The sequence below is a fragment of the Micromys minutus genome (assembly GCF_963924665.1).
Source record: "Micromys minutus genome assembly, chromosome: 6".
NCBI lineage: Eukaryota > Metazoa > Chordata > Mammalia > Rodentia > Muridae > Micromys > Micromys minutus.
This window is the reverse complement of record NC_137975.1, coordinates 67,294,748-67,318,566: the sequence shown is the minus strand read 5'-3', so window position 1 is coordinate 67,318,566 and position 23,819 is coordinate 67,294,748. Positions and strand designations below refer to the sequence as shown.

Sequence of the window (23,819 nt, the reverse complement as noted above, 5' to 3'; positions counted from 1 at the left end):
TCATAAAGGATCCTTGACCGGAAATCCTGGACAAAAGAATCAGTGCTTTACCTGATTCCAAATTATACTAGAGCCATAGTGACGGAAACAGCGTAGAGCATGGTATTTGTCCAAAAAGTACAGCTTGGTGGAAAAGAAGAGCCAGAAATCATAAATAAGACCAACCTGCCAGTGACACATTTTTTGACAAAGATGCCCAAAGAATGTCTCCTTAACTGTAAAAGCTGGATATCTACATGTAAAAACGAAATGAAAGCAGAGCACCCCTCTCAAAAATCAATTAAAATGACTCAAAAACTTGAATGTAATGTTGATACTACTAGAGAAAAGCATAAGGAAAATACTTGACTCTGTAAGTGAAGTGAGGGATTTTTTTTTTAACATGCCATCGGTTCAGGAAAGAAAACTGATGAACATGCTTTCCGCTTGAAGGCACAGTAAAGCAAAGAACTGACTAAATAAAGAACTGCAGCAGTGGTTCTCAACCCGTGGGTCGCGACCCCTTCTGTGAGGTCAAAGAACCATTTCACAGGTGGTCACGTAAGGACATCAGAAATATCAGGTGTTTACATTTTGATTCATGACAGTGGCAAAATCATCGCTATGAAGTAGCAACAAAAATAATTTTATGGTGGGAAGACACCAAAACACAAGGAACTATTAAAGAGTTGCAGGAAGATTGAGAACCACTGATCTACAAGAGGGTTGGAGAAAAATTTTGCCATCTATATATCAGACAGAGAAATGATAGCCAAAACATTTGAGAACCTCAACAAATTATCCAATCAATAAATGGAGTGAGAAAAAGAATAGATAATTCTCAAGAGATGAGGTAGTACAAATGGGTAAATATGTAAAAAGATGTTCAATATCCTCAGCCACCTGGAAAATGCAAAAGAAAACTACACTGGGAGGCTATTGAGAGATAAGAATGGCTCAGTTAACACCTGCAGCTCTTGCAGAGGACCAGAGTTCTGTTCCCAGCACCCACTTCAAAGACCAGCCCCAAGGGAGCTGATACCCTCTCTTCTGGACTCCGTGGAAACCTTCTCTCATGCACAGACAGAGACAGATATAATGCACATAAATGTAATATATATCTGTAAAAAAAATTGAAATTCCATCTGGACGCAGCTAGCATGGGTAACACTAAGAAAACAAGTTACAACCCATGTTAGCAAAGTGTGGGTGGAGAAGAGAATCCTTGTAACTGCTACTGAAATAAGAAAGCAATCCAGGCACAATGGACATCAGCAGGCAGAGGCCATGAAAAAGGAAAAGTTACAAATGCCAGCTGTGCCACTCTTAGGAATGTAGCCAAGAGTCTAAGTCAAACTGCAACAGACTGTGGCACTATTCAAATAACCAAGGTATGGAACCAAGCTCGAGTCCCATCAACAGCCAAACACATAAAGAAAACATGGTATAAGTACCCAAAGGAGTTTTGGTCAACTATAAAGACCGATGAAATTATTTCATCTGTAAGGCAATTTGAAGACCAATTTAAAGACTAGAATGAACATTACATTTTTTTCTCATGTGTACATACATTGTAAGTAACGCAATATACGGTACATATGTGTGAAAGAAAAGTAAGTGGGGAGAAAAGGGAAATTAGTAGAAGATAAGGGGACTCAGAAGGTAAGAGGCATGAGTACATTAAAGTACGTAATATACTGGAATGCAAACATCATCACAAAACTTGCCCCTTTGTACAAAGAATGTATTTTTATAAAATATTGGGGGGAGGGACTGAACTGTTAAAAACCAATGTCACAGCACATGCTCAACCCTTACTGAGCGTAGTCAACTTCCTTGCCTTTTGACCCAACATACTGGAATGTCCACATACCAGCATCGTGTGCTTAAACGTCCACAACTGAGAACTAAAGGAAGCTATTTGTTAGATACAGGCATCCGTCATTTTAGCACAGAAACCTAGATTAAGGGCCTGGGTGAGGTCATTACGCCACAAAGCGGTTGACTTGAAACTGGATCCTGAAGCTACTTGACGAGACTTTTGAGGCACGGGAGAAAAGCTGTGTATTTTTCTCTCCCCCACCATTTTTAGCCTAAGAGGCAGGCTAGACAAACACAATTCATATCCCCCTGAAAAACATGCTGGAATAAAGGATGGAGGTAGGAACTGCAATGACGATAAAATGAGACTAAAAAGAAAGAACTGTGAGGACTCAGTTTACCACAGATACTTCTGCGGACTTTAAGCAATCCAGCGCTCGAAGAAAAAGGCTGTAAGGTGCTTGTGTTTAGATGAGGAAACGGAGGCCCAGAAAGGCTGCAATAAAATAGCCACAGCCACGGTGGTGACAGTCAGAATTTGAGGCCAAGTCTACACTTGTACCACATTCAATGGAAGGAAATCAAGATGATTTTATGATGCAAGATTCAAAGTAGACAAGACTAAAACCGAACACAGCGAATGCATGCAGAGAAGCATTTGCCTAAAACATTCTTTATGGGGGTGGAAAAAAGGCAGCAGTTGAAATAAGAGGCCCTGAAATGGACAGACTGTCGAATGGTGTCCACATCAGTCATGTGACCTGTCTTCCTGAAATACAGCACAGCAACAAAGTAACTGGGATTCTCCTGAATCACATCCACAGGCATCTTCTTTAAAATCCAGGAAGAATTCTTCTGAGGATGCAAAGGCTTTGGATGGATTTTGACGTTTCTTTTTCCAAGTTCTACAACTGAAATGTGCTCACCGTGAGAGCTTTGCCCCCTTGAACTTCTACCATGGGTCCCACCATGTCAGAGTGAGCTTCAGTGGATGCCTAGGCCATGTGAGCTCTTACTGCCCCTCCAGAGTCAAGTGCCTCCTGATCTTACCGTGAATTCCTAAGAAAATCCTGCCATGTACACAGGTAGATAGAAAGCTGCCCTGCGGACCGAGTAGAAGACAATGGGTAAGCATTCCCACGCCTGATCTCTAAGTGCATAACAGCCAACCTCAAGAGCTAGGTGTACAAACAAAAGGGCACCAATAAGACTAGAATGGCCAAAATCTTCCTTATGGAGAAACATTTAGAATTTTGACAAAATACTACATACTTGGTATCTAGAGGGGGGGAAAAGTACAATAAAAGGGCCTATTAATATTCTTGAAAATTAAACGACTACAAAATTAAAATGACTCTTCAAATTAGAAATATGGCTGCAAAAATATTTTTACAAACACTTGATGAAGTTTGTCAGAACACAGGAGCAAAGTCAATGGAAAGAGAATGTTATTGGAAATACGAGGCACAGGTAAGTAAGCAGGCAGGCCTCAGGCCTCTCAGCGTCCAACTATGAACCCTGAGAAGGACAGAGAGTACAAAGTGAACACATCATTAAGACAGATAAAAGACTGCATCATGCTACTGAAATAGCCTATCAAGTGATGAGACAACATAACATTTAAACTAAGCAGGGCTGGAGGGATGGCTCAGTGGTTAAGAAAACTGACTGCTCATCCAAAGGTCCTGAGTTCAATTCCCAGCAACCACATGGTGGCTCAGAACCATCTGTAATGGGATCCGACGCCGTCTTCTGGTGTGTTTGAAGAATACACTCACATAGGTAAACTAAATAAAACAAAAAATTTAAACTAAATAAAAATGAGTCCACAAGTCTGCTTTAAAATCACTTTGTAAAGAGAGCTCAATATTTGCACAAAGGCAAAGGAACACAATTCACAAATATATGCACACATGGGTACACACACACACACACACATACATCTATACATACATACATGGCTACATACATACATACATACATACATACATATCACTGTTGCCAGTAACAGAAACACAGCAGCAACAACTGACGATTTCTCTGGGAAAGACTTCTGAAGATGGGATTCTATAAACCATCCAGAAAGGGAGTGAACCAAGTAGAAAGACCTGTGCATCTTAGGCTTCGAGGAATCACTCAGTATTTTGTAGTAGAAGAAAGAAACTAAATCTGAGAGTCATAAAACCAAGAAACTGTAGTTCCACACCAAGAACCTCCCAGAGGGATAATGTCTGAGACAGACTGCTCAGCACGAGCAGGTCTGCTCGGGTCCAGGCACAACACAGACTGGGGGTATCAGGACAACATAAACAACCGTGGAAAGCATACAGAACCCGCCAACCGGGAGAGGTATCAAAACACAAACTCTTCTTACACCTTGATACAGATGTGTGTGATTGTTGTTTGTTTGTTTGTTTGTTTGTTTAGATCCCTGTTGGACAACTAACGGGTTCAGAACACTAGGTCCTCAGAGGGTAAATACAACCTGGAATACACTGATCCAGTAAAAAGAGGAAAATTCTATACAGAGAATGCTGCTGGTGCTTTCTTGGTGTTCGAAGTCGCTTCGCAAACACACGAGCAGATGTGGTCGTGACTGTGAGGCGTCAGCGAAGCACTACCACCCTTGCCACTGTTTACAGAAGAAACAGATGCGAACGGGAGACCGAGCATTCTGAACTAGAAAATTAAAACATGCTATGACAAGTTGGAGAAGCTGTAGTTAAAGATATGAAGTCATACAAGCTGTCAGTAAAGGTGGCGAATGGAGGGATGTCCTTGTTTGTACAGTAAGCCTGACAAACAAGCTCTACCCCTGGAAACCCTGGAAAAGGGGAAACGGAAGATCAGCTCCACTGTGTGGTCTTCCGACCCCCACACACCGTGACAGGCGTACAGCATGTTGTACCACACGCTCACGTGCGTGGTCATGATTTTAACCTGTCAGTTGACAACTTCGGTGCTGAAAAGAGAGGAAGATGGTGATGAAAAATTAAAAACGAACCTTCCTATTATGGAGCGGTAAACTGTAAGAAACTCGCGCCGCTGACAAATCAGGAAATAATTATAAAGAGCTACTGTGATTGTCTACCCAGAGGACAAAGCAGAAAAGTCAAGTCTCCCCAGGGCTAAGGTGAGAGGACGTGGAGCCAGCAGGTCACTGCAGTTACCCACACCATCCATCTCAGGTCTCTAACTACTTACAGTTTATTGAAATGAGCACTGCTCATCTATAAATCATAATTTAGTTGTTTTTGAGATTGTACTTTTTGCTTTATGTATATAACTACCGAATGTCTGTGCACCACATGCGTGCAGTGCCCAGTGAGGTCAGCAGAGGGCAGTGAATGCCCTGGGACTAGAGGTTTCTCAGGCACCACATGGGTGTGGGAGTCCAACCTGAGTTCTCTAAAGAGCAGCCAGTGCTTTTAACCATTGAGCGATCTCTCTAGCCTCTAATAAGCAGAAATATAATAAAGTATCAAACTATAAAAAAAAGTTTAGTTTTTTTTCCTATTGGAATTTTTCTACAAAAGTGATGAATATTCTCTCTCTCTCTCTCTCTCTCTCTCTCTCTCTCTCTCTCTCTCTCTCTCTCTCTCTCTCTCTCTCTCTCAGTCTCACACACACATACACACACACACACACACACACACACACACACACACACACACGAAGCTTAGTTGCTTCTTCAAATCTGTTTCATGGGGAAACTTTGTCTTTCATCTGACACAGACCTCCTACTCTGGAATATTACTTGGGGGCAAAAGCACAGCGAACTCTCATTACAGCTCATTAAATGGATTAGAGGCAACAGCCTCTAAGTTTCTTTTTCCTCTTGGAACATCAAGAAAAACTAGCTGTCCCTACATTAGTGGACAGAGGTGACCCAGTGGGTAAGGACAGGTGGGCTCCAGAGAAGTCAAGATTGGAAGGAGAGCCTAAGAGATGTTTCGGCATGAGGTGAGCACCAAACAAGAGCAAGCACGCTGCTCATATGAGGCTGCCTCACATGCATGGCCATCGCTACAAGCACTATCGTTCCCCCAGTGTAAAAACCTCCCCAAAACTTCAAAACACTGAAGGCTTCCTTCAGTTCTGAGTCCTAAAAAGAAATACCCTTTTGTAGAAAGTTTTAAAGAATCATCTTTTTAAAGACACAAGCAGTGGAGCCAGCAAGATGGGACAGTGGATAAAGATGCCCATTGCCAATGTCTAAAGACCTGAGCCCAACCCCAAGGAAACGCATGGTAGACGGACAGTATTAACTCCAGTGCGCCTTTCGACACACAAATAAATAAATGTCATAAAAACTTCACTGGAAACCATAAATAAGATACAAAAATGCACTTTCTCTGTTTCAAGGGAAAAGAGAGAAAGCTCTGGGTCCCTGGGCTGGTTCTGCTTCTCTGCTGGACTCTTTGGCAAAAGAAGGCTGGCATCCTAACAAAGCTAGGAACACCAGGATGAGTAGGTACTCCCTTGGTTTTCAATACAGTTAGGTCACAAGTAAGGACATGGCGTACCCAGAAGACAGCCATCAGCTCTATTGCCAAGTTCATTAACCTCAAAACTCAGTGGAACACTCCAAGCACGGGGCTGCTCAATCTGGATGTGCCCTCCCACATAAACACGCCAAGTCACCTTCACTCAAGGGTCAGGAACAGTGGTGCTGGCTCGTGTGTGCTGACACCACACTTTCATGCTGCAGGACAACTGAAAACAGGGGCCAGTCACCACTTTAACACCCAGCTCTGTCTGTGGGCAGGAGCTTGGAACCAGAATCTTAATGCTAAACACAGAACAACAAAACAGTGTATGCCTTAGGGCTGTGGTTCTCAACCTGTAGATCATGACCTTTTGGGGTCATGTGACCCTTTGGGGGGGTCTCCTGAGACCATCTTTGCATATCAGATATTTATATAACAATTCATAACAGTAACAAAATTTTAACTATGAGGTAGAAAGAAAAATAACTTTATGGTTGGGCTCACAACACGAACTGTATTGGTGGGTAGAAGCATTCTAAAGGTTAAGAACACTTAGTGGCTCATTAGCAACGGCTCAAGAAAACCTGCAGATTAACAGCAGGAGCATGGCTGCAAAAATGCAAGGCTGCAGTGTTACCAAAAGGAAAAGACTAGAAGAAAGCAATAAGCACGGAATATTCTATTAAAGGAGAATTCCGAAACAAAGATGTGAGGTGCATTCCTAAACACCTTTCCTCCAGAAAGGTGTCTTAGTTGTGTTCCCACTGCTCTAATGAAAACACCGTGACAAAAACAACTTGGGGAGACAATGATACACTTCATCCTACACTTTCATTTAACACTGAGGGAAGGCAGATCAGCAACTCAGGGCAGGAACCAAGAGGCAGAACCTGAGGCAAAGGCTATGGAAGAATGTGACTTACTTGTTCCTCCAGACTTGCTCAGCCTGCTTTCTTAGGACAACCAAGGCCATCAAAACCCAGCCAGCAGGTGGGTAATATGAAGAGGGACCACTTACCTCTATCTTAGCTGGGCAGCTCCAAACCCACTGATCCAAACTGTGTCTCTAGGCTTAATAAGAACACTGAATGTCCCATATGAAACAGTAACTCCAAGTACTCAAGCAGACAAAGGAAAGCCTAGTATTAGTGACTTAAACCTGAATGTCATGTGCCCAACAAGCTGTGACTACTATAAGACATCCAAAGGTATAGAAAAAAAAAAAACATTCTTAACAGCTTTGGTGAAAAAAAAACAAAACCAAGAAATAAAATTACACTATGGGTAATCAGAAGGTAGGAAGAGAGGAAAAAAAAGAAAGAAAAACTAATCACTTCGGTCCTTATTGCATTTTAGGGGCACGTACTATGTATGTGCCAACCAGGCATCCAAAGGATGTGGAGGATTGACAAAATAGGGTTAAGGGACAAAAGGAATTAGCAGTGATAAAGAATAGCTATACACTGTTCATGCCACCACAGGAAGGCCCTTAAGGGTTACTGTGGAGCAAGGAACCAGCACGCTGAAAGGATCAAGATGAACTCATGAGAAATCTGCCCTCAAATGTCTAAAATTCAGGGGCACATTTCACATTGCATTCAGAACTGACTATAAATTAATGATAGTCAGACACGAAAGCTAATAACAGCTGGAACAGATCAAGCAGAAAGAAAGTGGGCCCTGGCACGTGTGGTACGTGAATTTCTTAGAGTCCATAAATTTGATATTTGCAGGGAAGTAGGGAAATGTTAATTAGGAGAAATTTCATACTGGATTTAATTTTGCCATGGAGCCAAAGCGCTGTTGTTTAAAAAAAAAAAAAAAAATCCTAGGAATCAGAAATCACCCTCATCAGACCTGAGCCTTTCATCTCACCGGTTCAAACCTGTCGATACATGACTTAATTGTTTTCGTGTGTTGTTTCATAGTTTCCCTCAAACATAAACTCAGGAGCTGGGGCCATACTTTTATTTTCCTGCATGCAGAGATCAATTAATGGGGGAGGCAGGAAAATACCGAAGGGCATCCCTCTGCCTTCTCCAGAAGGCTTATAATCATTTCTTTTTCCATAATTTTTAGACTTCCTTAGTTAAAGGTTTCTTGGGGGATCACAGTCACTCCAGAAAGTCTCAAACATCCACTTTTCTTACTTTCCAGACACAGAAAGAGCATTGTTTTGACATGTGTCTGGTTTGCACAGACCCAGATCTAGCTCAGGAAGTGTCCCGGAGTGCAGCTTTAGACAGATGGGGACTAATGGCCCAAGGATGCCTTCAATGCAAACATCAGGCCTAGCTTCAGGCCCCTGGATAAGCAGAAGATGCCAGAGGCTTCCTCAGTTTCCCACCCACTGTCTTTCGCAGCAGTTGAGAGTTGCCATGCCTGGCTTTAGCCTGGCTTTGTCATCCATCTTGTCTTTTTCATCTTTTCTCATAAATCATCCTTCTAGTTCCTCAATCATTAATTTGAGATGCCAGAGTCGAGAAACAATGAACTGCCCTGCCCATCATAGTTGAGACCACTGGACATTCAGGTGGCTCCTACTTTGCACTTCTCCAAACGAAAACCCCAAACATACAGCCAAAGTTGGTACACTGTCCCTGACACTTGCTCCCCCTGCATATGCAGGGAGAGGTTGCTACCCTATGAAAAGCCACTGGGGACAGACTGAGCATCACCGAGTGACCTTTGTGTTACTGGTAGCTCTATGTACAGAAAGGTATACAGAGCCCCTGCTGTTGTGCCATTTGTTGATACAGCAAAGTTCTTAGTGCTTAGTCGCTGCTCTTTAGAACTGGAGTTGAAATAATAATAGATCTTTAATCCAAAGAGAGGTCCTGTGTTCCAAGTGCTACTACTGTACCTTCAAGAGAAACCAGACTAAAATAGCACAATGGGGGACAAAGTAGAAAAGCCACATACCCAGGACCTCCCTCCTTCACCCCAAACCACAGGCCTGGAGCTCAGGTTCAAGTGTGAATATGATCTAGCTGACCCTCCATTCCTTCAAGGTAAAGTATGTTTCTATACAAACAAACAAAGCTGTGTAGTGGGGTCCTCAGACCAGCCACTGACCATGTAAATATCCCACACAGGCACCTACTATGATTGCTACTGTTTCCCCAAAATGGAGCACAGAGAGAACCCAGAGGCTTCCTCTAATTAAGTTATATGTAACTCCACTTTCTTTGAGAAAGTATTAATTAACTAGAAATTCCTCATGATCACCCACACCAGACCCACTTGAACACAAAGGTAAAAATGACCAAAATTGAAGATGAAAAGATGACTCAGCTGCAAAGAACCCATACTCCTCCTGCAGAGGACTGAGTTTGGTGCCCCGAGCTGTGCCCTGGAACCCCAGTCCAGGGAATCTGATAACTGCTCTGGATATTACAGCTACCACATTGGCATGGGTGAGCTCTCTGTCTCTCTGTCTGTCTCTCTCTGTATCTCTCAGTCTCCCTGTCTCTGTCTCTCTCTGTCTATCACTCTCTGTCTCTGTCTCTCTGTCTCTCTGTCTCTCTGTCTCTCTCTCTCTCTCTCTCTCTCTCTCTCTCTCTCTCTCTCTCTCTCTCACACACACACACACACACACACACACATATACATTAAAGTATTTGTGTGGAGGTGGTGCGGGTGAGAGAAATGACCAGAACCAGCCACCCAAAAACTAGGTTGGGGCCAAATAACAAAGAGAGCCACAAGCTTCCCCATTCTAGTGTTGCACCCAAACAACACCCCAAAACCACCTGCACCCCAAATCTGTATATAGTCACTGTCACTACCCCATACTAGAGCCTCAAGACAGAGCTTCTGAATCTCCTTTAGTCTGTCTGACCCATTGCCCTTCAGACCTGGCCCCTGCATAGGTTTGAACCCTCCTTTGAAATTGTCAGTTATTAATCACAAGTGAAGAATGTCAGATTATAAGTAAAACTGGGTTCAAACCTCAGCTTAGCCCCTTTTCAACCTTATAAAACAGGCAACTTCTCCAGGTCACTTGGGCTTGGATGTCCTCACCTGTCAAAGGAGAAGTCTTGTCAACATCTCACGAAATTACGTGAGTTTAGAAATTCAAGGATAGAGGCTGTGTAATAAAATGTTTTGGGGGGAAGAGGGGGGAAGCTCCATGTCTGGGCCCCAGTGTCTGAGAGGGAGCCTCCTATTTGGGCAGCTGCATCAGCCTGTTCTGTATACATTCTTCTGCATCTACCCCTCCTGCCAGAATGACAGTTCTAAACTAAAACTCAGTTCAACTGAACTGTCCACTTGTCTCCCCAGACCACCCACTCCATGGCCAGGACCACACTTACAGCTTCTCAGCCTATTGCTCCAACTTGTTGGGTTTTGGTTCCTGAGCAAGGTGTCCCCTCCCACACACAATCACAACAGCAGCATCAGCACCAATAGCATATCTCCAGTTACACAATCCACAGGGGACCATCTCCCGTTGCTTCTTGAGGTCTCTGGCTAGGTATTTGGTATGTGTTTCCTCTCAGCAGCTTTGAGAGCAAGAACGTGATCTGGCAAACACTGGCCATCCAGAACAGCGTCTTCGTATCAGTGCAGTCAATTAGGGAGAATGGGTCCTAGAAAAGTACAGCAGATAAATGCTCCCGACTGTTCGCTGACTATGCCTTTAGGTGACGAATTTACAGCAATGTAACAGATACATAATACTGTCAAAACATCAATGACAAAGGGGGCTATTTAAAAATGTGTACCCTGGATGTCCTTATGTATGTATGTGTGTGTGTGGAGGGGTGCATATTAGAGAAGTAAGCTATATACAGGGTTGAAATGGTCAATGCACATAGTCTAGAAGGCCTCCTAGAGGAAATGACATTGCAACAGTCTTGTGGCAAAGAGGCTAGAAGAATGGTCTAGAGAGAAAGGAACATTTGCAAAGGCCTAGAGACCAAAGGGAGTTCCGATGCATAAGTGCCTGGAAGGAAGCCTTTGTAGCAGAAGGGATTTCAGAAGTGGGGAGGGTAAAAAAAGAGTCGGAGCTGGAAGGGATCACGGTCCTTCTGGTAGGAAATAAGGCCACAGAAAAACCACCATATTATGCAGTTCTCTTCCAGGCCCTGAGAACTGAAGGATGGAAGTGGGGTGGGGGTGGGGTTGAGAGAGCATTCCTTATAAAGGGGAAAAACGAGGACAGGAGATTGAAATCCTGCCCAATTTGAGAGTAGAATTAGCCCAAGAAGGCAAGTCAAAAGAAGAGGGGCTGTTTGTTTCTCGGCACCCCTATGTACACTTCTCAGCTTCTCTTTACATTTCCTAGGAAACAGGCTCCTCCTACGATTCCACCCTCTAGTCAGAGTACAATCAGCATGTAGATTTGGGTCCCCCCAGTGGACAAGGTAAACACAGGCTCCCCAGAGTGGGCTCCCACTGACCAGTACAATGTCTGCTGATTAGAACCAAGACCCCCACAGGGAGGCCAGTGTCTCCTCCCCCAGGGTTCCAGCATCTCCCATCAGATTATTTCAGGCCAGGAGGATTGAAGGCTCCTTCCCACTAATGTGAGTCTTTGTTCTTCTTTTCTCTGACATTTTGGTTACTGGATCCCCGGCTTCATCTCCCTGTTATTGCAGGCGCCATCTCCAGCTGAACAAAGGTCCTCCCTACAGTTTTTCTGGCTTGACTGTCATATGCTGATTTGGAGGCTTTCCAATAAAGCACACGCAATGGGTTTTCTCATTGTGAAAATGAGATTTTGAAGTTAAAAAAAAAATCTTCATACAGAAACTTTGTTCTTTGGAAAAGCAAGCACATGATTTCCCATGTTTGGGAGTTGTAATTTGGGTTCAAGATCCTGTGATTATTGGGATCACCTAGAATATACAAGAGCAACAGTTGGAGAACACGGGAAAATGTTGTTATGTTGTCTTCATATGAAAGTATAAAATGTTGTCAGAAGTAGGGGTGAGCCGCTAGCCAGCCCAGTCCCAGATGGCAAGTCCTGAGGGTGGGAGGCTAGGAAAATCCTTGAAGCAGGGTAAAGCAAGCCTCTGAGGTGGAGAAACTCCAGGTTTGCAAGGTCAGAGTTACTCAGAGGCTTTTTAACAAAAAACCATGCACCAAGTCTTCAGGATCGCCCTGGATTTGATGCTGAGTAGACAGCTCCTTGGTTTGTCAACATCTCTCTACCCTTGTCTCTTCCGTGATGAATTCACCCTCTGCCTACAAAGATTTCTTTAGCTCCCCTGGATATCAGGCTATATCCTCTTGGCCAGTGGGACTGTCCCTTGACTAAGGTTTGTCTTTCCTCCTGTCTTCGCCTTAGTATTGCATGACTTCAGGAAGTCTGAGCTGAGGACTGATATCCAGGGGGAGCTAAAGAAACCTTTGTGGGTGGAGGGTGGATTCACCAAAAGATAGACAAGGATAGAGAGATGTTGACAAACCAATGTTCAAAGGAGCTGTGTGTTTCACATACTCCTAAAGAATACCACACTGTCTTTCCCTCAAGTCCTTCTCCATGACTTTGTCTGTCTCCATGACCCACAGAAGCAGGGGACTACTTGTTTTCTTCATTGTTTTGCAGCACTCCGGCCATTCAATAAGTACATGCTCACTTAACAAATGACAGACACAGGTCAAAGGCTGAAGAGTCAAATCTACCAATAAGAAATTTTTTTTCTTCCCTTTGTTCTAAGATGAAGAAATTCATCAGAAATAGAGGCCAGTGGGAAATTTCAGTCCCCCAAAAGACAGGATGGCTCTAGGAATGTGAAAAGAGCTTATTTATTACTCTAAGGACTAACCAAGACCCAAATAACTGAGAAAGCAGGATACAAGAACCTAGACGGCATCAGGGCAGCAAGGCTGCAATAAAAGACCAAACTGGTTACTCTGCATTAATCCAAACTATGAAAAGGGAGCCCTCTCATAGAGAAGCATGAGGACACAGCACAGATTTATAGATGCAAGATCAAGAAAGCCAAAGCAGGACGGGAGACACGGCTTTCAAGAGACATCAAAGGTAACATTCTTTAATTATACAAGAAAAAGGAGGAGGGCCAAGGATAATGCTGCCTCCATTAGAAGCTGCAGAGGAAGCTGTTGGAAGCTGAAAGGGGGAGGAGTCACTGTTTGCGTGTTTCACTCTAAGGTCAGGAAGACAGAAGCAAAACACGGGGGCTAGAGGGAAAGGACCCTAGGACAGTGCCCTTTGGGTTGGTGCCAAATTAAGAAAGGCGTGTAAAAAGAAGAAAGAAAATCACGTGACAATTTTAGAACCCCGAGCTGAGCTGTGATGGGAGATCTCATTAACATGGGCTTCACACACACTGGACAAGGATCACTAGGGACATTATTACCAAAATCGTGAATTACTCAGGTTATTGAAGAAAAGGGCAAGCAGCGCTACGCTTCCCTCAGCTTCAGAAAAAAATACCCAGCAGTCCCATCTCGCATGAGTGTCATGTCAACCAAGACAGGCGGCTCTCCTGTGCTAGGCGCTCAGTATGAAAACAGCTTTCATATGCCTTCTGTGTCTAACCTGTCAACTTATTCCAAAGGGGTACAATTCATCTTTCATGGGAATCCCAGCAACTTTATAGCTCTCAGTGACTACTAACCCTAAGATAACAACAGAAGAAACGACATCCCTCCCAATTTCCAAACAGTAGCCTCTAGTGGGTAGGCTGTAGGTCTTTAATCTCCACCACAGTTGAAGTCAAGCAACTTAACAGTTCCTAACTATACTCCCCGCTATGGTGGAATAGAGGCCTTCTCCCCGGCCTTCCCACAGAAATCTGGTGAACATGAAAGCCAAATTCGACATTATCACATTATTTCAAAGGAGATGGGGGCTTCGGTACAATGGCAACCGAAGGGAAAGCAATAAGAATGTGTTTAAATGTAAGAGTCCCGTGGCTCTTCGGTGTCCAGGATAGGAATGCGTCTTGACAGATGGTATTTGAAGGAATCATATCTAACTAATCTAGGTGAATCAAGCCACATGAGCAGAACCGGAAGGGAGAGAGCACTAGAGCCAAGGCCCAAAGAGAGCCGTTCTGATAGACGCTAGGGGATGTTACCTGGGGGTATGGGAGGGGTTTGCCATCCTGACACTGCCTAAGTGATTTTTCTCAAGAAAACATCTCTTCTTTTCCCCTTTTCTTTCTTTATAGTGTCTTCTCAAAATCTATAGCTAGAGCTAACCAGTGTTCCTTTAAATGCTACAGAGGAGTTTTCCTAGGTACCCACTCCTCTTCTCACTCACCATTTCTCAGCCTTCCTTAGGAAAAGTTCAAAGCCGGAATGCAAGACGTATCCCCAACTGTCACCTGGTAAGGTGGCCGTGAATGTAGCTATAAGACTGTAGCAGGGGCTCATTGCCTCTCTGCTGGGTCCCTGCAAGCACCAATGGTATGTTTAACTTTTGAGAATAAAGAAGTCTTAAGCCCATAAATAACAGATATGCAGGGGTTTAAAGACTGTTTCAGCCTCACTCTTTTCCTCCCCACACAGCGAGAGAGCGAGCTGAGTCAGGGTACCGCCATCCCCGCCCCACCTGCCCAGAGCTACCAAGCATCAGTCCCTCTACCTAAACAATCTAACATTCAGTAGGGACATAAGACATCCTGCTTGGCCCATCAGCAGTTCCCCAAAGAGGAGAAGGAACTCCAGATGAGGCTGGAGCTCTGTGCTCGGGGAACTGTCACTACCTTTACAGTTCAGTCAACACCAAACTGTTCATTTGTGCCTTGTAGGCATTTTTATCTCTACAGTCTCTAGATGACAACTGCAAAAGTAGAAGGAATGTGAGCAGGTGCACCTATTAAATATGTAAAACATAGATCCTCTCCCCCTCAGTCACAAGATGTATGTCTAAGGCTGTGGAAAGTCAGCTAACACAAAGATGGACGGGTAAAGGGGGAAAAAAAAAACCAGTTTGCATGTGCTTTTTAAAATTTTCTTTTAAGCACACAAGACTACAAGTAGGCTCGGCACAATAGCTCTCTCCAGAAAATAAATGCAAGCCAATTAAAAATTCCATTTCTTTTCTTTAAGCTAATTCCTCAGGTTTTGCTAATTAGCAACTAATAGTTCTGTCATTTGAGCTGGGTAGCATAAGGCGGAATACCAGTGGTGTGTTTTCAATCAAAGCCTTTGCAGGCAAGAATGCATCATATTTTCCATGAAGAATTATTACTTGGGAGCGGGGAGAGGTTCAGGAGAAAGAAGCGGTCTGTGCGCAGCTATAAAACTATGAAGGGGACTTGAACTTCTGAAAGACAAGGAATCTTTATGCTCCCTTAAGAAAAGGTAAAGAAAAAACCGAGACCCTTCTATGACACCGACAAACTTCACACACATAGACCCTACAAGGACAGCTGCAGAGAAACACGCCCATTGGAGTGAGAAGGAAGACAGCAAAACACGTGCTTTCTGTAAAGGGGAAGAGGATAAAATTTAAGCGTCACTAGGAGTAGAAGGAATGCTTGAACTATTATGTCACCTTCCTTTCCAGGTTTATGAAACCATAAATGTATGGCACTAAGTGAAAGCAGTGGTGATGCCGGTTTTAAAATGTCTGGCTACAGATGGAGCAGGAGGAGGGAAACTTTGTTCAGAAATCTCTGGGCAAGCAATGGGGGTCTCTTTGCCTGACTCTAGTATACGCTGATAGGATCCTTAAATCTAGCCCTCCCCTCGAGGTATCCCAAATTATAACATGTGAGTGATGCTGTGGCCAAGAGGTTGTCAGCACCACATCACGTCTGAGCCAAGCAACTTGCATGCTTCTTCTCTTGCCCTGACATACAGCCCATCTCTAGCTACCCTTCACGAGAGAGCACCCCACCTCACCCCACCGTGTGGGTTTGATTCCAAACACATGTTGAGAATGTTTGAAGTGCCCCGCTATCCCTGGGCTTTCTTCTTTCTTTACTTTTCCATATTTTTAAAGTCAAACCCACAAACCCTAAAATACTTTGAATGCTGCCTAACTACAGTGTGTGAAGACACAGCATTGCATGCCCATTATAGTAAAACCTTGTGCAATAAAAGGTTTACATATGTCCTTCAGAAGGGAAAAGGAGGGTTTTGGTACTGCTCTCCCCGCCCCCCATTTCTTCTTCCCTTTTCTGGTCTTACAAGAAAGTTACCCACGCTTTAGAAATAGAAAACTAGTATATATGGAAGTGCAAATTTTGAAAAGTCTACTTTTCCCAACCACAGAAAACCGAAGGAATTACAGACAGTTCATAGCCAGCCATATTGGACTCATGAAGACTTTTCTATCAACTGTCTCAGAGAGCTGGTAAACAGGAGAGAGGCTTGAATAGCCTACAGAGAGGTTACTGGACAGCGAGTTATAAAGGTCTGCCATGCACTTGGGCTTGAACACCACTGCAGGAGGCAGCTTTACCCACGAGAAACAGAAATGGGATAAAATTTTATACCTCGTTCAAATACATTTTTTAAATTCTTAGGACATTTATTACCTTTAGCTCACATTAGTCATTAGCTTTGCCTAGATAATTAAGTCCATGTGCGGTATGCAGATTTGATCATAAACACATTTTTTAAACCCACTTGGTATAACTAGAAGGTTAAATAACCACACAGGGTTCTAGAAAAATCTAGTCATACCCTTATCTAATACAAGCTTAATTTAGAATCTTTTCATTATTTTGTATCAACCAATAATACTGCACCTTTGTCCTATATTTTTACTTGCTACATAAATTGCGAATGTTATATAACCTCTAGAACCAACCAAAAGCCAGAGCAAACTAGGGCTCGAGGGGAAAGACTGCCTTGAGAGAAGGCACAGTCTTTTGCCCCGCCTTTCTTCTTGCTTAGAGCACACTCATTTCCTAACCTGTGTCTGCAGACAGACAAACAACACAGAACAGGAGTGACGTGGTGGTGGTGGAGGAGGAAGTGTAGGGGAGCACAGGCAGAAGACAAGCAGAGGGGTTCATCATCTGAAGCACTGAGCACGTGCCAGGGTTTAGGGAGGCCATGTCATTGCCTCAACTGCAGAAGAACCCCCAAGGCAAGGACAGGCATGTCACTGCACACAGATGGAAGCTAGCAAAAGATCCTTGGGAGTCAACACACTGGGCAAAGGTCACAGGGCTACTAAATGAAGCACCACAACCAGAACCCAAATCTGTTCAGTCTTCTGGACTTCCTGCACACAGCTATCTGCATAATGTTCCCAAGTTAAGAAAACATGGGGGTGGGGGAGCCTCAACACTGACTTGCCACGGGGCTACAAACTCCATCTAGATCTAGCTCACAGAACGGAAGGTGACTTCGATATTCACTTGAAAAGTCCAGTGGGGGGGGGGGGGATCACAGGAATAGTCAACTTACAAGTACTATATCCTCAACTAGAAACAATAAATAAGTCTAAATCATATCTTCCAGGCAGTGTTAGTTAACATTACATTGGTGAGCCAGAAAAAATGGGTCACACACACACACACACACACACACACACCACTGGGTGAGGACAGGGGTCCCAGTGAAGGGAAAGCCAGTCCACAAAGGATGGAGAGATGCCTGGGTGGGAAACCGTTGAAACAAAGGAAGCAAGAACAAGCTGCAAACTGGACAGAAAGTTAACGGTTCCACTACCATCAGCCAATAGAAAGAGATGCTCATCAGCTGTCTGGACTAATTAAACACCTCACTAATTAGTGGGCATCTGGAAAAAAACAAAACAAAACATCACTGTGATGGGAAAAGCTTGTGTTCACACAGAAATACAAAACACTGCGAGGAGCTTGTGGGCAGGTTTAAAGAACACAGTGAGTGTGCTTAGCATGAGGATGTATAAATCCAGGTGGGGACTATGTAGGAATCCCTACTGTTTCTGCATGAATGATACTCAAAAGATATCACAAATAAAAACACAACTAGAGACTTCAAAATGTGACCAGAGAAAAACATTCCACCAACGCTATTTTAAATCTTCATTCCTAGAAGTAAAGAAAAAAAGAAAAGAAGGGAGGAAAAATAGTTGTCCAAACCCCTCCGTCTTTGTTTCTGCTTCAACAGACACCTTTCAATAATGGGACCAAGGGGATTTTTTTTTCCCAAGAAAAGCAATTAACTTTTTAAAAGCTGACCACCATCCACCGCACCCCCCACAAAAAAAACCTCCTAACAACCATATTTTCATGCTTCTTATTAAAAGAAAAAAAGTCCTTTCTACTTAAAAATTACTGCATCACTATTTTTTTCCAACAATATATTCCGGTAGGGAAGCAGTTGCCGGGACTTAAGGTTGCTGCAAGAAGCTTTGATCTGATGAGTGGGCCTTCCCCTTGCTTCCAGCCAACTAATGAAGGGATGAAATTAGCTTTTATCCTGGGCACTTTCTTGAGCAAAATAACATGCTCTAATCAGCTGTCCTCACTAATCAGTCATCTGGTTAATGACCTTTTGCCTTAAAACACTGAAAATTTCTGAATGATGTGGGAAAGGGGAAACACAAACCAGTCCCCCTCTCTCGAGCTCAATGGCTCATCTGGAACTGGAAGCAGGAAGGTTAAATGGCAGGCTTATATCCTGGCAAGGTGATAAATCTGTAATCAGGAGCTTCCAGCCTTGCCACCTCAACATGACTTCCATTATTCCAGAGGCAAATTATGTTCTTAAACCAGAAACAGGCCTGAAGTCAACTCAGCCCGTGTGTATGGACCCTATAGGCTGCCTTTGAAAAGAACTGTTAGAGACTTATACACCAAGAGGCCTGCTCAGTTTTCTTCACTCACTTAGTACTAGAAAGGCAACCTCCAGTGTCTCTGGCAGACTCCTAAGGAGAGTTGGGGCTCACAGTGAAGACTCCCATAGTAACAAATTAAGCACTGAATTCTTAAAGTTAGCTTGTTTCAACAAATCACTAAGCATGGAAACAGTCAAAACTATTACACCAAAAATTTTTTTTTTAAAAAAAGAAAGAAAATTATTTAAAAATGAGAACTGCCATCAAAGGCTTTTAACGTAGTCCACTTCAATAGTTTCCCACCTTCAACCCATTTTTCTCAAACAGCATCCTTACACAGATAAAGCATATCTTCAGACTCCACCAGATATCTATGTGGATTCATAACAAAATCATCCCCCTGAACTTCCATTCCCTGAAAAACCTAAAACTGCTTAGAATGCAAGAGACTGTCACTCTCTCAGAGGAATGGATGAGAATCAAAAGGAAGAATAAAATGTATAATTAAACTTACTTTGTATAAAGGCAGAGTGACTGATTCATACATTATGTTCATGTGCTCGTGCATGCGTGTGTTTGAAAACGTGCACACGCACTCACCCACACAGCACACACACCCCTTATCTCACATCGGTCACAAAAAGTGCTAATTGGCCAGAAGTACTTACGGTAGTGAGGCTCCATGTAGCCATTTCGGGGATCCATGGCAAACACCGTCCCACGATAAGGGAGCGAGGGCTCTGCCAGATGTGGTAGCGATGCATGGATCTCTTTCTTGATCAGCGAGGCCCTCTCATCACTAGATGTTGAGGGCTCCTCACTGATTTTGCTGAGACCCTGCACACTCTGAGGCTGCATGGTGATTGCGTTTCTTCTCTCTCGGTGATAGATCTGCCCAGGACTTTCATCCTCTATAGAAAGAAGGAAAATGAAAGACTTTAGAATCTTCTTGAAGGAGCAATAAAAAAAAAAAAAAAAAAAGTCATCAATATAGTTCTCCCAGTCTCTCTGTTGGAAAGAAGCCTCTTTTGTCCTTCACGACTACTTTGTAAATTACATACCTGTGGTGGGACACTTGCAAAACAAAGTTGTCTAGGAATGGCGGCCAACATTACACTTGGAAGCCTGAGGTACAAAGCAGCACTGGGGGCCATGCTGTGGAAACTCTCTGCACCCCCCCAAGACAGAAAGCTTTGCCAATCTCAGATCATGTGGATACCTCGTTCCTTTCTGCCTGTCTAAAGAAACAAGACATCCTGAGTACTGAGAAGTTCAAATGCCCAGTGGGGTTCTGGGTGGATCTAGAAGTGCTGGGTCTTTGTTTCTCAGATGACATATTAGAAAACCAGCCAAGAAACGTTGTGGGCTTTGTTTTGGTTTTGTGTTGTTTTTCTGAATCAAATTTGTAACCCACCAAGAGATTTAACAAGGCTAGAAATGAAACTGAGAACCGCATAGTGGCCAGGGCCAATGACGTCAATCAAAAACAACACAGAGTCTCTTAAGATATACTTCATGTGTCTGCCCTGTACACCAAAACGCGGAGCCAAGACGGAAACTGGTTGAGACTGAAGGTCCAGGTGTAGCTTGGATGTGCAGATAAGGAGGAAAGGTCTTCGGATCTTGCTCCCTGTCATGCTCAGATGTGACTCAAACACATGAGAGACAGGATGCAATTCCACACACAGTTTCTGTCCAGATCCCTGATACCTGATCACTTTATAAGAACTTCCCATCTCTGTACCTCCAGTCTCTGTGAATGGGACCAGATGGATGGCCTTTGCTAGAACTCAGGCACAAACTCCAACCAAGCTGGCTCTCTGAACTCACAGCAGGTGGACTCATTTGCCTGTTAGAATCATACACAGTAAGCTATTCACCCCAAACAAGCTGCCTTTAACAAGCGGTTCTTGCACTGGCAGAAAAAAAGCCCACTGAAACAAAGCTGACCAGGGCCTGTCTAAATATCTAACTCAGAAACTTTCACACTCTTTATCCTTAAAAATATAAACAACTGTGTGGATATAACCATTGCTGCATATCTCAGACAAACTGAACCTAACTCAATATGTAAGCTTCTCTTCAAGGTAATCCATAAGTAAATGTAATTACCTAAGTGTCACCAAACCAGGGTGACTGAGCGCTTCTAACACTTCTGGGGCTCTTTGTTTGCTTCAGAGGAGAGCAGACCTATGCATACTATACATTATTAGAAACTGAGATCACAACCACTACATTACCTAACGCCAACGCCAACTTTCGAGTTTCGGCTTATTTGTGCAAGACACTCGAAAAGAAATGCTGAATTATTTTACCCTAAGTGCCTTGTAAAACATGATGAGGTATCCTGGAGTCTTTACAATAAATCTGCTGACCACCACAAAGCAACTGTGAAATATTATTTTTGTATTGCTTTGTGCAGATTTTTCACCTGATACCTCATAATTAAGGGGTAAATCACAAGTTTAATCTATCAAATAAGAATTAAAACCCACAAAAACTGAAATAATCCCAAATTTTCACATTGATCTTTGAAAAAGTAATTCAAATTATTGCTGCTGGTGATTTTAAAACAAACTACCAAAAATAAACAAATAAGAACCTTCATTTTTCTTCTCCTTGTTCATAAACACAGGCACTGGTCTGCCCCAGGGCTTCATTAGCAGTGTGGCTGCAGGCTACAGAAAGGACTTCAGAGTTAGGAGGAAAAAAAAAAGACGGGTGTAAGAAACACTGAAACTAACAGTTTTATAAAATAAATAAGTCCTACAGTCTTCTAATGGCTCAAGTCATAGTGCCCACTCATTTGTGCTCTGAAAATCCTTTATTTAAAATTTCAGGCTGAAGTTAACTTCAGAGTGCTGAAAGGTACACTGTATAAAAAAGAAAATCCTTCTTCCACAGAGGGCCTGTGACACCTAATTAGCATTCCCTGGGAAAAATGAGTAAGCAAGTCTTCCTAATCTATTCCAGGTTTCAAATGAGGATTCCATGGCTTCATGCTTCCAGAAGAAATTATTTTTCCCCCTTAAATTGCATCCGTGCAATCAGCTCCAGTTCTGTGGTGATTGGTCTTCCAGTATGCAAATACAACTTCACCTACAAATGGACAGTTAGCATGGTCTCAGCCCTGTCAGGTCCCTTCAGTCTTCAGGGAGTAGGTAGGGAGGTAAAGAAGGCAGGGGGTTGCCTCTTAGCATAGTGAAATTAAGAATGCTAATGAGAATTATCCCAACATATGTGAAAAGGTCATACAAGCTCAAATAGTTAACACAGAAAAGAAAGTGAAGGCATTTTTAACTTCATAGAGTTAAGGGCAGGCAAAAATATGTTTAATACAGAAACTTTCATCAGGAAACTAACTTTTATTACACATTTGGCACTGTGACCTTTTAACTCAACAACCCTGTGCCCCCAAATGCCAGAAGACACACTTTTCATGAATTTACCTCCCTGTGTCGAGTTGCTTTTGATGGGCATTCAGATGCAAACTAGACAATGCACACGCTCCCAAATACAAACATTGAAGAGACTTGAAAGTTCTGTGTACAGGACGAAAGCACAACCCAAGCAATATTCCTGTCGACTCTTATAAACTAAGCAGCCACTTCTGCATGCCAAAAGACGAAAGCCATCTCATCTCGTTCAGCTGGGGCGAGCTGTTCAAGAAAGTTTGAGAGTCAGAGCAGACAGGCTACCCTAGGCCAAATTATTGACAGAAACATACTGTCCGCCATGGCAACAAGCAGAAGTCAGAAGCAAGAACGTAAGCAAACAGCCCAGGGCTCCAAGAGCATCTGCCAATGGGCTTTAACAGCCAAACACAAGCAACTGTTTGAGCTTCCCTGATGAAAAGCTGCAAGCTTGGGGGTCAAGCTGCAACATGTAATTTTCTCCGAAATTTCAGGGAACAACTACTTCCAAGTGCTCCCACCACAATAACTCGGAACCCCTTCTTTCTCTCAGCTGTGTTTAAGCAGACCTGGATGAATTCACACCCAAAGACAGCTCCCTCAAGCACCCTGTCTTAGAAACTGCCTCAGATTTTCCAGACTCCTCCAAACAGGGAGTCACAGCTTAATGTCAGAGACTCAGAAAGAGCAAACACAGCCTGGCTGCAAACACTGCGTAAGTGTGGTTATCACGAAGTACCCTAGCTCTATGAAAGAAGACCCAGACGCACACTCCTGCACACTTGATCACAAACTCCCCGGGAACAAGGGAGACATGGGTCTTTTCACCTAGTATGTAAGACATGTTTCACACAAAGCTTTTTATGCAAAAACAAAACTCCACTAGACATCATTAAGAAGGACATCTCCTTTCAGCACAAAATTGGCTGCTTAGGAGCTCAAAGAACACCTGCTAGCATTTCTCTCCATTAACACCCATTTTGCCCTGCTGTTGAAAACCCATTTTAATGCTATTACTCTTCTCTTGCCCCCTAGCTATAAAAGCTGCATGGGACTGGTTGGGGTGAGGTGGGGTGGGGTGAGTGGGGTGGGGTGGGGGTGTAGAGTAAGCAAAGGAATACTTACAACTCAGTCCCTGGACTCTGGCTATCTACTTTCTATAAACTTGGTGAGCTTCTCTGGCTGTGCCGGCCCTCTAGGAACATTCTCAGTATCTCTTGGCCTTTCTTGCCTCTCTCTCTCCCTCTTGCAGGCAGCACGGCTCCCATTAGAGGAATTAAAAGTGGTTGGAGCCATGCTAAATTTAACAAGCTCATTAGTATTCTTTCCAAGTGCTTGGAAGTGAACTCTCCCTATTCAAGCCTCCCTCTCCAGCAGAAGGGTCAGGCGGGTAATCATTAAATCAAACTAATG

The 23,819-nt window shown here is 43.4% G+C and overlaps 1 protein-coding gene across 1 annotated transcript in view; it reads right to left on the bottom strand.

Annotated features, from left to right (window-relative positions):
* Positions 1-23,819, bottom strand: part of GLI3 (GLI family zinc finger 3) — a gene marked incomplete at its 5' end in the record, with an annotated part of 245,223 nt that overhangs the window by 155,116 nt on the left and 66,288 nt on the right. Inside the window, one exon of the mRNA XM_080917905.1 lies at positions 19,662-19,904. Within this exon, the coding sequence (XP_080774031.1) occupies positions 19,662-19,904 (243 nt within the window). The remainder of the gene's footprint in view (positions 1-19,661; positions 19,905-23,819) is intronic.